The 12,484-nt window shown below is 48.3% G+C and overlaps 1 protein-coding gene across 1 annotated transcript; it reads right to left on the bottom strand.

Moving 5' to 3' along the window:
• Positions 1 to 7,958: 7,958 nt before the first annotated feature.
• On the bottom strand, positions 7,959 to 10,925 carry TCF21 (transcription factor 21). Its single transcript, XM_059700385.1, has 2 exons — positions 10,204 to 10,925; positions 7,959 to 8,496 (listed from the first exon to the last, which is right to left on the bottom strand). The coding sequence occupies exons 1-2, from the start codon at positions 10,651 to 10,653 to the stop codon at positions 8,407 to 8,409; spliced, it is 540 nt and encodes a 179-aa protein (XP_059556368.1). The 5' UTR covers positions 10,654 to 10,925; the 3' UTR covers positions 7,959 to 8,406.
• Positions 10,926 to 12,484: the final 1,559 nt, after the last annotated feature.

The raw sequence follows: 12,484 nt of genomic DNA, 5'->3' as shown, positions 1-12,484 counted from the left end.
ATGACCCTATTAAATTTTGTTATTGAGATATGTGCAAAGGATTGCCTATCACATGCTGTATTAGTTTCCTGTGATTACCATAACAAGTGACCACAAACAGAAACTTACTTTGTCTTAGTTGGCCAGAAGTTCAACATCAGTTGCACAGGGTCAAAATCAAGGTGCAAGTGCGGCCCCACTCCTTTTGGAGGTTCTTGAGGAGAATCTATTACTCGCCTCTTCCAGCCTCTGGTGGCTGCAACATTCTAATCTCCAGCTCTGTCGTCACAGCACATTTCTTCTCCTATGTATTGAATCTCCCTCATAGTTTCTCTTATAAGGACAGTTGTAATGGTATTTAGGACCCACACATATAATCAAGGATAACCTCTCCATGTCAACATCCTTAACTTAATCACAACTGCCAGGACCTTTTTATAAATAAGGCAACATTTCTAGTTTTCAGGGATTAAGATCTGGTATCCTTGGGTCCACTATTCAGCCTCCTATCCATGCGAAGCAACAAATCTAGAGTCAGAAAAGCCTCCACATTTTTAAGAATGGGTAAAAGGAAAGGTTGGAGTGATTAATTCATGTTTCCTTCTAACAAAATCAAGAAAGTGAAGTATTGAAATTTGTAGAACAGGTATCAATGACTTGGGGGGAAAAAATCACAGTGACAATAAAGGAGAACTCTTCTAAGAGATATTCTTAATAACCCAGAGGACAAGACTGGGTAGTAAATCACTAGATATTGATAATTCAAAGTGAGAAATGACTCAAAAGGGCCAGACTCTGAATATGAAGAAGTTTTAGGAAAACCTTAATAGTGCAAATTAATTCTAAAAAAAACCTGGAATCTCCACTCTTTTCTATATCCATGCTTCAATGTTACTTTGCAGCTTCTCCAAAATGGGTAGCCTGTTTTAATCACACTCAAGATGACCTGAAGCTACTGGATTATCACAAAAATTTAATAATTGTTTGCTATTGACTAGATAAATATCTAGGAAAAATGCATATCATTCTTTCAGGCATTTTGGTAATCAAATGACTTGAAGAAGAGGAGAAGAGAGAAAGAAAACCAAAATTAATTAATTTCCCCATCCTTTGAATATAGGAAGCTCTTGTGACTGGCATTAGCTAATAGAACCCAGGCAAAGTGATGCTATGCCAGTTCTGAACCTAGGTCTAAGAGGCCTTGTGAACTTCTGTTCCCTCTTTGGTCTCCCTGAGAACAAATACAGGCTAGTCTACAGGATGGGGATCCGTCACCCTCCTCACTCCAGTCAATACCCATCCAGCCACCAGACATGTGAGGGAGGTCACCCTTGACTAGCCAACTCTCAAATCACCAGCCCACAGATATAACCAATTCCAGCGAGAACAGCAGAGTCCATCTCCGATCAGCAGAACTGCCCAACTGTCCTCAGACTCATGGGTGATAACAAATGTTTATTGTTTTAAGCCATTAAGATAAGGGGTGGTTTATTGTAAGTAAAAAACTGATACTAGATGGTGGACAATCACTAGATTTTAATTACAGAGTGAATAAATAACTAGGAATGAAATGCACTCTTAATATAAAACAGTTTTTGTAGTATTTTAATGAACTTATTTTGCTTATAATTTCCCTTTTTGTATCCTTAATGGTGATAGAAGGTAAAATAAGTCTAAAATAGATCTTTAAATAAGTGTAAAAGAATTCTATTTGGAGTAAAAAAGCATCACGTTATGTTCTTTTTTTGGAGGCATTTCTTTCCTTTTTAGGGTTATAATCATCCTTACTTTTAACCTGAGGATTCTCCTATGTTCAAGACTGGAATCCATTTCAGTTTTAATAAAATACAAAAATTCTGTACTCAGATTTCTGCTACTTATTCACTATATAACTTTTCAAGATTTACTTCCCCTCTCTGAGTTTCAGTTGCCCTATATGGAAAACGAAGATGATTATACTTCCTTGTTAGGGTTGTATAGGTTGAAGATAAAATATGAATGTACTCTGTGTGATGCAAATGGAAAAGAAAATTAAATGAGCTGTATCTATGCTATTATTTCTTAAATATGCCAAAGAACTTCATTTTATTGGCTAAAAAGTGGTGGTGATTTTCTCAATGAAATTGTTCTTTTCCATAAAGTAGAACATTTAGGTTTTATGAACATATGCTTTTATGCTGTTATTCCTACCCTTTCCCCCACCAAAGACACAATAGCACCTGTGAACATGACCTTTTCCCAAATGCATGTTGCTCACCATTGGTGTAGCAGAATAAAACCAGGTGGCCATAGACAGCCCAGCCCTGATTGCAATAGATTACATTTGTTGCAAATAGATTTGGAATTCTTGTTGCACCCAGAGCCTCTATCTCAAAAAACTCTGCCTCAGCCAGCAGCCAACCTGTTCACACATCCCAGCCAACTGTAGCTGACAGAACAAGAGGCATACCTACAACTGACCTGAAGAGTGCAACATGAGCTTATCTGGCAGACAGAAGTATCTCTAAAAAGCTTCTTATTAAGCTTTATGCATTCATTTTTCTTCAAGCACTTACCATGTAACTGTCACTGTGCTAGGTGCTAGGGAAAGCAAGGTTAACCAGCCAGACATGGTCCCTGCCCTCATGGAGTGAGGAGAAAAAGATACAACTCAGTAAAGAAAGTAATAATTACCTGTTATTGATAAGGTGATAAGTGCTGAAACACAGAATTAGGAGCAGGATCCACTGCAGATAATGTGATAAAGTCTCCCTGAAAAAAGACAAGACCTGTATGATAACCTGTTTAATCACACTCAAGATGACCTGAAGCTACTGGATTATCACAAGAATTTAATAATTGTTTGCTATTGACTAGATAACTAACTATCTAGAAAAATGCATATCATTCTTTTAGGCACTTTGGTAGTCTAATGACTTGAAGAAGAGGAAAAGAGAGAAAGAAAACCAAAATTAATGCCTATCATGTACCAGACAATGCCCACATACATTATCCTACTGAAATAGTCATTTTAATTATAAAATGAGTATAGTAATTTGGAAGAACCAAGGTCCTGAAAGGGCAAATTCTTTGTCCAAAGACTCAGTCAAAAGCTCTCTCCACTGTACTTCTCACTAGCTGTAGGTATAAATTATATCTGTAAAAGGCAACAAATGACTCCCTCATCACCAACTGGATTAATTTTAAAATAAATTCCTGTGAACATTTTATTCTTCGTATTTCACATTATTTTCACTCTTCAAAGCACCTTTTAGGTGAATGATTCTGATCTAAGGGCCATATAAATTCAAAATGGATCATGTCATTTTCAACAGGAAAGGGAAAGGACAGATTTCATCTGAGTGTCAGGGAGGGCAGGGCAATAGCCCACCTCCGGTTGATGCCATCTAGTCCCATCGTGTCCATTTGCTTTCTTCTTCTTCTTTTTTTTTTAATATATTTTATTGATTTTTTACAGAGAGGAAGGGAGAGGTATAGTGAGTTAGAAACATCGATGAGAGAGAAACATCGATCAGCTGCCTCCTGCACATCTCCTACTGGGGATGTGCTCGCAACCCAGGTACATGCCCTTGACCGGAATCGAACCTGGGACCTTTCAGTCCGCAGGCCGACGCTCTATCCACTGAGCCAAACCGGTTTTGGCTGCTTTCTTATTTTTTTAAATTTATTTTTATTGAATGCTTGATTTAGTTTTTTCTCAAATAGGCACCTAGACTTCAACATGAGAGGTTCCGTTTCAGTTCCAGCATAGCAGCAGCCCCATGGTCAATTCTTAGCTCCTGCTGCCGTCTATCTCATCTACTCTCTTCACCAGAGTCTGAGTAAATGATTCAACATTGATTGAGGTGCCCGGCGCTATGATGCGTGATGGGTACAGAAATGAGGGGATGTTGCTCTCCAGGAGTGAGTTCTCACCACTCTTGCAACATTCAGGCTGTTCTCTCCGCCTCTCCACCCCTTTCTCCTCCTTCTGCCTGGGAGGGGATCTCAAACCTCCTCCCAGCGGTGGTTAATCCTTCGGTGAACCGGCAGGAGGGTGCACAGGGAGCCGGCCCAGATCTCAGGATCAAAGGCACGTGCAGGAAGAACCGGAGGAAGCCGGTGGGGCCCTCAGAAACGCCGCCAGCACCACCCAGTCTCCAAGGGCAGAGCCGGCATTTGGAGGGAAGGATGAAAAGCTAAGAGAGGAAGTTTGCCTCGCCAGCTGCGTGGGATCTGAGCATCCCCTCCCGGGCGGAGCGGGGTCGTAACCCCAGATCCTTGCCTGGACCCGAAGCTGCACCCGCACCCGGAAAGGGACGGCGACCCTGCCGGCTGTGTGCGCTCCGGCTCGGAACTGGGCGCCTCGTTCCCTTTCCTCCCTCCTGCTTCCACAGACTCTGTAAGGGTGTGTGCGGGGCGGGGGTCAGGGGGGAGCAGAAAAGCCGCAGAGGAGTCCTTCCCCGCTCTGCCTCGGGGCTCTCCCCTGCCCACCCCCTCCGCCCTGCGCTCTCCCCTCGCCCGCCTCACCCCTGCACCTCTGTGCCCCAACTGTAGACCGGCTGCCAAAGAGCTGGACGGCTAGGGCCCCAAACCAGAACTTGGGTCCCGGGTTCCCAGATTTCTCTCCCTTTTGGAGGTCGCCTCGGAGGCGACGGCAGCCGGGCCCAAAGGCAGTCAGGTCTTAATTCATCACCTGAGGCCTGAAAGCTGTCCTTGAGCGCCGGAGATGCGCGCGCGTCCACACACCAGGACAGCACAACTGATTTCCCGGGAGTCATTTAAGCGTGAGGAACTCACTGCATCCATCGTGGAGTGAACAGAGAAGTAACTGAGACTGGAGCCCAGAACGTGCAGCCTCTTAAGAAAATTTCCCAAATATTTCCTTTCCCTCGGCATTAACTTCTTTTGTTTCTCTAATGAGACAGATCCCCAAACAGTATTCTCCAAGTGTGGTCCCAGGACTAGCAGCCGCAGCAGCAGCAGCCGCAGCATCGCTTGGGGCTTGGGAACTGGGTAGAAATACAAATTATGGGGCTCCTCCCCAGATCTCCTGAATCTGGAACTCGGGGGGGGATGGAGCCCAGCAATTTATTGCCGCCAGCTGTGCAGGCGACTCTGCAGCCCACGGAAAAGCCAGCGGCTTCAAAGTCTGCTGGGGCAGTGTTTCCCTCTGGTCACTGGGTGTAGCCAGCTGCTGTCCACCTTGTTTATCACGTACATCTCTTTTTAGAAAGAAGTCTCCGACCTGACAGTGGGGAACCCTGCTAGATGCACTAGTTACTTGTAAAAAGTCATATAAGGGGGGGGGGGAGAGAGATGGGGCTGTCCCAGCTACAGTCCATTTTCAGTATCTGTCCCCTCCTCTGGGAACTCCCAGACACACCCTAACTTGAAGCACTTCCTTCTCCTTCCAGGCTTCTGCAGCCGGTTTCAGATGTTCTCCTGGCTCTTCCTGAAAGCACCTTCTAAGATGATGTGCATAACCAAGAGGTCACAGAGAGAACACTCCCCACTCCTTACCCCTAAATACACTGACTTGTGGCAAAGGGGGACCCTTTCCTTCTCAGGCAGCCTAGCCTCCTAGTCAAAGCAGGACACTCCACGCTCCTGGGCGGCGGGCAGGTAGACTGGCGGTGGAGCCCTGTGGGACAGACCCCAGGAGAACCAGGGGCACAGGGAGGAAGGGTGTGGTGGGTGTGGGGTGCTGATGAGCTGCTTTAGGAGGAGGGCACCGGGGAAGGAGAGATGTTGAGACCGGAAATGCCTGTGTGGGGCGAGCAGGTTTGCACGTTCTCTGGGCTACTGGTGGCCACAGCACAGTAATCAGCACCGCATTGCTTGTTCCTTCAGTGTGTCATCTCCAGTGCACCCAGGCCCCAGAGCCCAGGCCCCTATGGGGATGGCTTCCCCGCGGCCAGACAGCCATGTGTGTAGCCCTTCTATCTGCTGGTCCCACTCCCCATCTTAGCTCTGTAAATTTTTCTGGATTCACTATTTCTAGGAAGCAGTCACATTTGCAAAGCGCCCTGGACAAATTCGGAGGACATTGGAGAAGGGTAAAGGAGAGAGAGAGAGAAATGTGAGGTTAAACATAGCATCCAAGGGGAGTGTTCTGATTCTTACAGTAAAAAGGCCATCGCCTGTACATTATAAACATACACTCTTTGGAGCTTCCTGCCTGACACACTTTCAGGTTGGGCCTAGCATAGACAGCTCACTGCCACTTAATAACAGTAATAGATATTTGCATGGATCCTTTCCTTTAGAAATCAATTGCACACATATAATCTCACTTGAGCCCACTAACGCTTTGTGAGGCAAAAGAATAAAAGTATTATTATTATTATTATTATTATCATCATCATCATCATCATCATCATCATCATCATCACCTTTATCCCCATCTGCAGAGATGAGAAAACTGATGACCCAGTCCCTTTTAGGAAAACACTGGACCCAGAACTAGAGCTTATCCCACTTGTTTCAAAATCCTAGCCTCCTGTCTCAAGTTTAAAGCCAAGGTTTCAAATGGTAGGCAGGGAGCACCGGGACTTTTATAAAAATTCGTTTACATGTTGGGGTCTTCAGAGAATGAGCACTAAGTTTTTCCTCTATGGGGCCGCCTGCACCGAGTGCTCAGAAGCTTGAGCTTTTCGTTTGCTTAGACAATGTGCTGAACTGAAACCCCCAAAACTGAATCACGCTGAGACTCATCTCGGACTGGAACTCCGACCCGTGGAGGTGAGGGCAGTGCCCTCTGGTCGGAGAATTTGGGGATCAGGGAGGTGTCCAGATCTTGAAATGCGCTCTTCAAGGTCCAGTTGGGGTGGGGGGAGGTAGAAGGACACCCTGAAAAGCCCTCTGAGAGGCCAGGGCGGGCAGGTGGATGCGGAATCGCCGCAGTTCCCTGCCTCGGAGAATGAATTGCACTTGCTAAGGTGCTCACTGATCACGGGCGGATGGTTCCCTCTTCTGGACAAGCGCCTTCTGAGAGGGCCGAGCTGAGGACTCCACCCCTCACCGCCTTTGGGGTTAGTGGGAGGTGAGTGCGGCGAGGGAAACAGGGGAGTTCTTCCTCCAGGTACCAAACTGAATCGAGAAAAAGAACGGAGGAAAAAAAAATGGAAAAGAAAGAGCAAATGAAGCGGAAGTTTCAAGGCCCTCTGCGAGGAGTAACAGTATAAATAACCGAAGACGTCTTGTAAACACTGCGGTCATAACCCCGAACATTAAACAGCCTCGGTGGCATCTGGCTCGGGGGCTGCCGCGGGCTGCGCTGGGGCAGCGCGGGAACCGGGTCCCAGGCTCCCGGGCCTTGCCTCTCTGTTTATCTCAACTTAATCTTCCCCAACGAGCTGTTCCGCAGCCTGGGAGATGTTTAAATTAAAACCCAGGCCGCCGGAAGTCGCGGCGGGGAGCTGTACGCCCTGGCTAGCCTTCGCCCAAAGGCAGGCAGGCAGGGTCCTTGTTAAAATGGATTAATTATTCATAAGAAATATGTCATGCATGTCGTAGCGCTCTGAGAATCGGAAAATACCTCCTAAGGATTATGGAATTGACATTTTTCATAGCTCCCAGCTCTGCTTCACTGGTTTCTGACCGCGGGTGCCACGTCCTCGCCTGGGAAGTTATAAAACTGGGAGTTCACCTTCCTGCTCATGTCAGCAATTACACTGTGGAATACATGAACACCAGGGTTTCCTTTTCTGAGTAACAATAGCTCTAACCCCGCTCTTTCTTTGTTTACGGTTACATTATTTCTCATTGTCCTAAAAATAACCTGGGAACCTGGGAGGGCAGACGTGTTTCTGAAGTTTCAGTGCGAAACCTGATCTGGACCATCAGAGTGGAAATCGGATTTAATCCTCTTCTATCTCTGGAAGTTGGGATCGAGGCGCGAAAGAACCATTTTTATCATCAAGCTTTCCCATAGTCCTTCACTTTTCTATTCCAAGTAACATTTTTTTTTTAAAATCACACCAATGTCAGGGCTTTTAGCAATATAAAGAGAGATTTATTTTCAAAAAGTAGAAAAACTTGTTTGAAAAAAATATATATCCTTTGAGTGAATTTATAAATGTGACTGTCAAAGTCAGCTATTCTATGATCTACACTTTACAACATATTGTACAACAGATACACATCGATAGGCTCTTATTAGCTATTCATATATTTATAATTACATATTGCACTTGGACCAGCAAGGCTCGCAGAGTCATTCACGGTACCAGGAATAAAGTTAAATAGATGGGAATCGTTGTCAGCACGACCGATCTCCTCCGGTTTGGAAACGAATCTCCTCGTCGCTGTAAAGTGTTCTCGCGGGGTGGGCCAGGGAGAGGAGCTTGGCGGGGGAAGCAGGGGCAGGGAGCAGGGAGGGCAGGGGTCGCCTTCGCGGGGCTCTTCCCCCGGGAGCGCGCCTTTCCCAGACTCGCACCTCCAAGGTCAGGACGCCGTGGTGCCACACAAGCGGCTCGCGGTCACCACTTCTTTCAGGTCGCTCTCTGGCTTCCCGGCCACCATAAAGGGCCACGTCTGCAGGAGAGAAGAGGGTGGAGGCGGTAAGTGGCCATGGAGGAGGGATGGGGTGGGTTCCCTGACCCAGAGGGAAGGAGGGGGCGCGCCGAGGGCAGGCAGCGAGTCTCCCAGACCCGTTATCTCTGCAGTTCCCTCGGAGCCTCGTGGCTGGATAAAGCAAAAAGCAGCACTGGCTCAAGGCACAGCTCAGGGAGGCAGAGCAGAGAGGGGAGTCCACTTCTTGGGGGCAAAGTGAAACCCAAGAGAGGAGGCCCTTCGTTCAGCCCAAGGAGCTGGTGCCAGCGCACAGTGCGGAGGCCGAGCGGGAGCCCAGGAGACTTCTCGCCAGGGAGGCACCGGGGCGCCCTCCTCGGCCCTCTCTGAGGCCCTGGTCAGCTTTCCCGGACCTCCTGCTTTTAGCCCATCTGTCTTCCCTCTGCCGACTTCCCTGTCCTCCATCACAAATGCAAGCTTTGACCACAGACTCTGAATTAATCGCTACCTCTTAAGGAAAAAAACAAAACACTAATGAAAGAATATACACGCATATTTTATTTAAGATCATCTTCCTCCTGGGCTGAGCAAGGGTAACCTCATCTCTTCTGGGCGTTTTGTAATAAAGCTCACTGACGATAAAGGCAGCAGTAAAATGTCAATGAAGGCACTGCTTTCATTTGACTTCCTGATTTTGAAAAGCTATTGACTCATCTGATTCGAAAAACAAACTTTCAGTTGGAGGGGGAAATATTTTTCGAGGCAAAATGTGGTTTTGCACCCCTCCCCCCAAATTCTGAAACTAACTCGGTGAGAAGACAATTCAAATCCTCAAGCCTCTCACTAGCGCTGGCAGATAAGAAGACTTGTAAGAGGAAAACCTCTCCTTCTTATCGGACACAAACAGAGGGGCTGGAAGCGTTGTTTTTCTTTGGTGCCTGTACGTTTCAAAATCAAATCAAATGAAACAAGAATCAAATATGTTTCTTTCACAGTAAAATGCATGTGAGGAAACCATTAGGCTCAATGAGCATTACTTTTAAAAATAAGAAATTAAAATGTTCTTAAATCTTGGATGAAAGTGACCTTTTCAATATTATTTATTACACCAGTACTGGCGAGAATGTACTAATTATGCTGCTATTTGCTAGAACTTCTGGGATTTAAAAATGTCAACCCACCTACAGGCGAAGCGCAGACTATTGAAGTGGTTGAGGACTCACATGACAAGTATGGGGGACATGACGTGTCCATGTCTAACGGTCCTATAGGTGCTTGGGAAAGAAACCGAGTTGGGTGGTTTTATTTACAAGAACTGGAGGGGAAAATCGAGTTCTACTCTCTAGCTAGAGGAAGAATCAAGGACTTAATAAAATGCCTCTTGGGGCGCAGCCTCTGGTCCGTGTTCCCCGTCCCGCACCAGTCCCTCCACTCGAGCCCCCAGGGCGCGGGGACCAGGGGATCCTCCTCTTTGCCAGCTCCGTCCACTTGCACACTCCTAATGGGGCTGCCACGTCCAACACTTGCATAAATCATCCCCGCTCCGGCGGCTGGCAGGGCAGAGAGCGAGGGCCGTGGGGGGATCTCCTGCCACGGCCCCTGCAGGCGCTGGGCGGGAGGGAGCGGAGGTGCGGGAGTCCCAGCCCCGCGCTCACACAGCGCCGACCGGACGGCGGGCGCACGGGCGGGGGCACCCGGGCCGCCGCCACCGCCTCCCCCGGGGGAACTTACCAGGTTGACCGGGTGGATGTACCCGTTCTCGTACTTGTCGTTGGCCAGGATCTGCCTCAAGTGGGCGATGTAGCTGGACGCCAGCCGGAGCGTGTCCAGCTTGGAGAGCTTGGTGTCCGGGGGCACCCAGGGCAGCGTGGTCTTGAGCCTGGAGAAGGCCTTGCTCAGCACCCGCATGCGGGCCCGCTCGCGCGCGTTGGCCGCGTTGCGCTGGACCTGCTTCCCCTCCTGGCTGACCCCGCTCAGGGGGCTCTTCTTGGTGGGCGCCTTCCTCCTCTTGCCCAGGCCGCCGCGGCCCTTCTGGGGAGACCCCGCCTCGCAGTTGGAGCCCTCCTCGGTGCTCTCGTTGGAAGTCACGAACTCCTTGCTCGAGTCCATTTTCAGCCCGTCGCAGTCCAGCATCTCCACTTCTTGGAGGTCCTCCACGTCGCTGAGGGAGCCGGTGGACATGTTTGCGGGAGAGGATGCGAGGGAGAGAGGGGAGGGAGAGAGGACAGAGAGACCCGGAAACCAGTGGGCCCCCCTCGTGTGCCGGGTGGAGCAGCCACCGCGTGTTGGGAGCTGGAGTTGGGGTTCTGGTTGGGTCTCACACCCCTTCCCCCTTCGCAGAAGGAGCCGCCCGGGCCAGGGCTTCTTTGGGAAGGAAACCGACGCTCTGCTCCCCACCCCGGAGCCGTGGCCGCAGAGGCTGTGAGGGAGAGAGCGCTGAGGAATTTGGTGGACACTAGGAATTTATCTGGGGAATAGAGAGGCGGATCCTTGCAGCCCAGGGGAGGGGCCTCCCAGGCCCCAGCGACGCTCTTAGACCCCTTTCACAACCGGAGGGAAACTCTCACTCGCAGGCCCTGATTTCCAACTTGTAGCGTAAATCTACTCAACAGCAACACGAAATACCATCACCTTCTTCCCCTTGGAGCTGGGCCTAGGAGGAGCAGGGCGCACCCACAGCCCCTCTCCCGTGCTCATCGCTCATCGCCCATCGCCCATCTCCTAAGGCCTGCGTTCCCCCCCTAAGAGGTCATAGCTGGTTGTAAGTAGTGAACTTCAGGAAAACGACCAGATCTTTTGTTTTGTTTTTTCTGGGCCTTCCACCTACGAGTCTCGCAAGCATCCCTCTTGCCTCCCCCTCGCAAGAAAATGCCGCTTAAAATCCAGGCAGAGACCAGCTACCTCTTGCCAACACCCTATAGGACTACAGTCTTAGCAAGATCTCTTCCAGCCTTAACTGGGGTAAATGAAGAAAACAAGTTCTTCGTAGAATCTTTAGGGGGATGTCAGAAAAAGTACCAAAGAATTCACCTGCACCTGGTCACTTTAAAGATATCAAGGAACTGCCTGTGTGTACACAAACACACCACCATTGCACACCCACAGGCAGCCACACACATAGTGGGAGTGAGGGGAATGAGGTGCGGTGACATGAGTGTGTGGTGATAACCTTTTCTTAACTGAATTAAAACTTCCCCCTAGATTCCTCTCTAGAAATGTATGTAATCTTGTCTTAAGAATCAGTTGCTCGCAGACATCACCTTGTTTTCTCCCTCCCAATGCTGCTGCCTTTGCCTCTCTTTACATCCTCTGCACACTACCAGGGTTCCTCATGTGAAGCTGACATTCCAAAACACTAAACAGTGGTATCCCTTTGGGAAAGGTTCTTTTCCATTCCTGACCCAGCCCGGGCCATCTTTACTAGAGAATAAGACAGTCTGGGGAGTAAGTGAAGAAAGCAAGGGGAACCAGAAACCAGGAGATGGAACGAAATTGATGAGATGAAACTGGATAGACTGAATGCACGAATCCCTCTTACTAGTACTTCCCTGGGTTGTGTTTCCCTGCAATTAGGCACTGAAGATGAGGGGCTGAAGCAACGCCTAAGCGCCTAAGCGTGGCATCTGAGCTTTTGGCTGGGAGCCTGTACCCCTCTCCTACATTAAGATATCATATCTCTAATCCTGGGCTCAGCTGGGAATTCCCTAACCTCTAACGTTTTGTTTTGTTAGCAGGGTCTTGTTTGCTTTCCCCCTATGCTGTAAACTAAACAGATTGTCAGCAAATCAGTCTTTATTAATGAATTAGTGAGACCCCCCCCATACCACCATAATATCTTTGCCTAGGATTCAAAATTTGTTAATCACCAGTGTAGAGATTTATGAGCTCTCTTATTTTCTGTTGTTTGTGCAGGTGGAGATTTAAATGACCATATCCACCACCAAGATTTATTGCGAGGGTGATTGATGTTATAAACCAGGAAAAAGACTCTTCCCACAGCAGGGATGACAGA

This window comes from Myotis daubentonii, chromosome 6 (assembly GCF_963259705.1).
Source record: "Myotis daubentonii chromosome 6, mMyoDau2.1, whole genome shotgun sequence".
NCBI classification, from domain to species: Eukaryota; Metazoa; Chordata; class Mammalia; order Chiroptera; family Vespertilionidae; genus Myotis; species Myotis daubentonii.
Note: the sequence above shows the minus strand (reverse complement) of the source record. Positions and strands in the feature narration are given on the sequence as shown.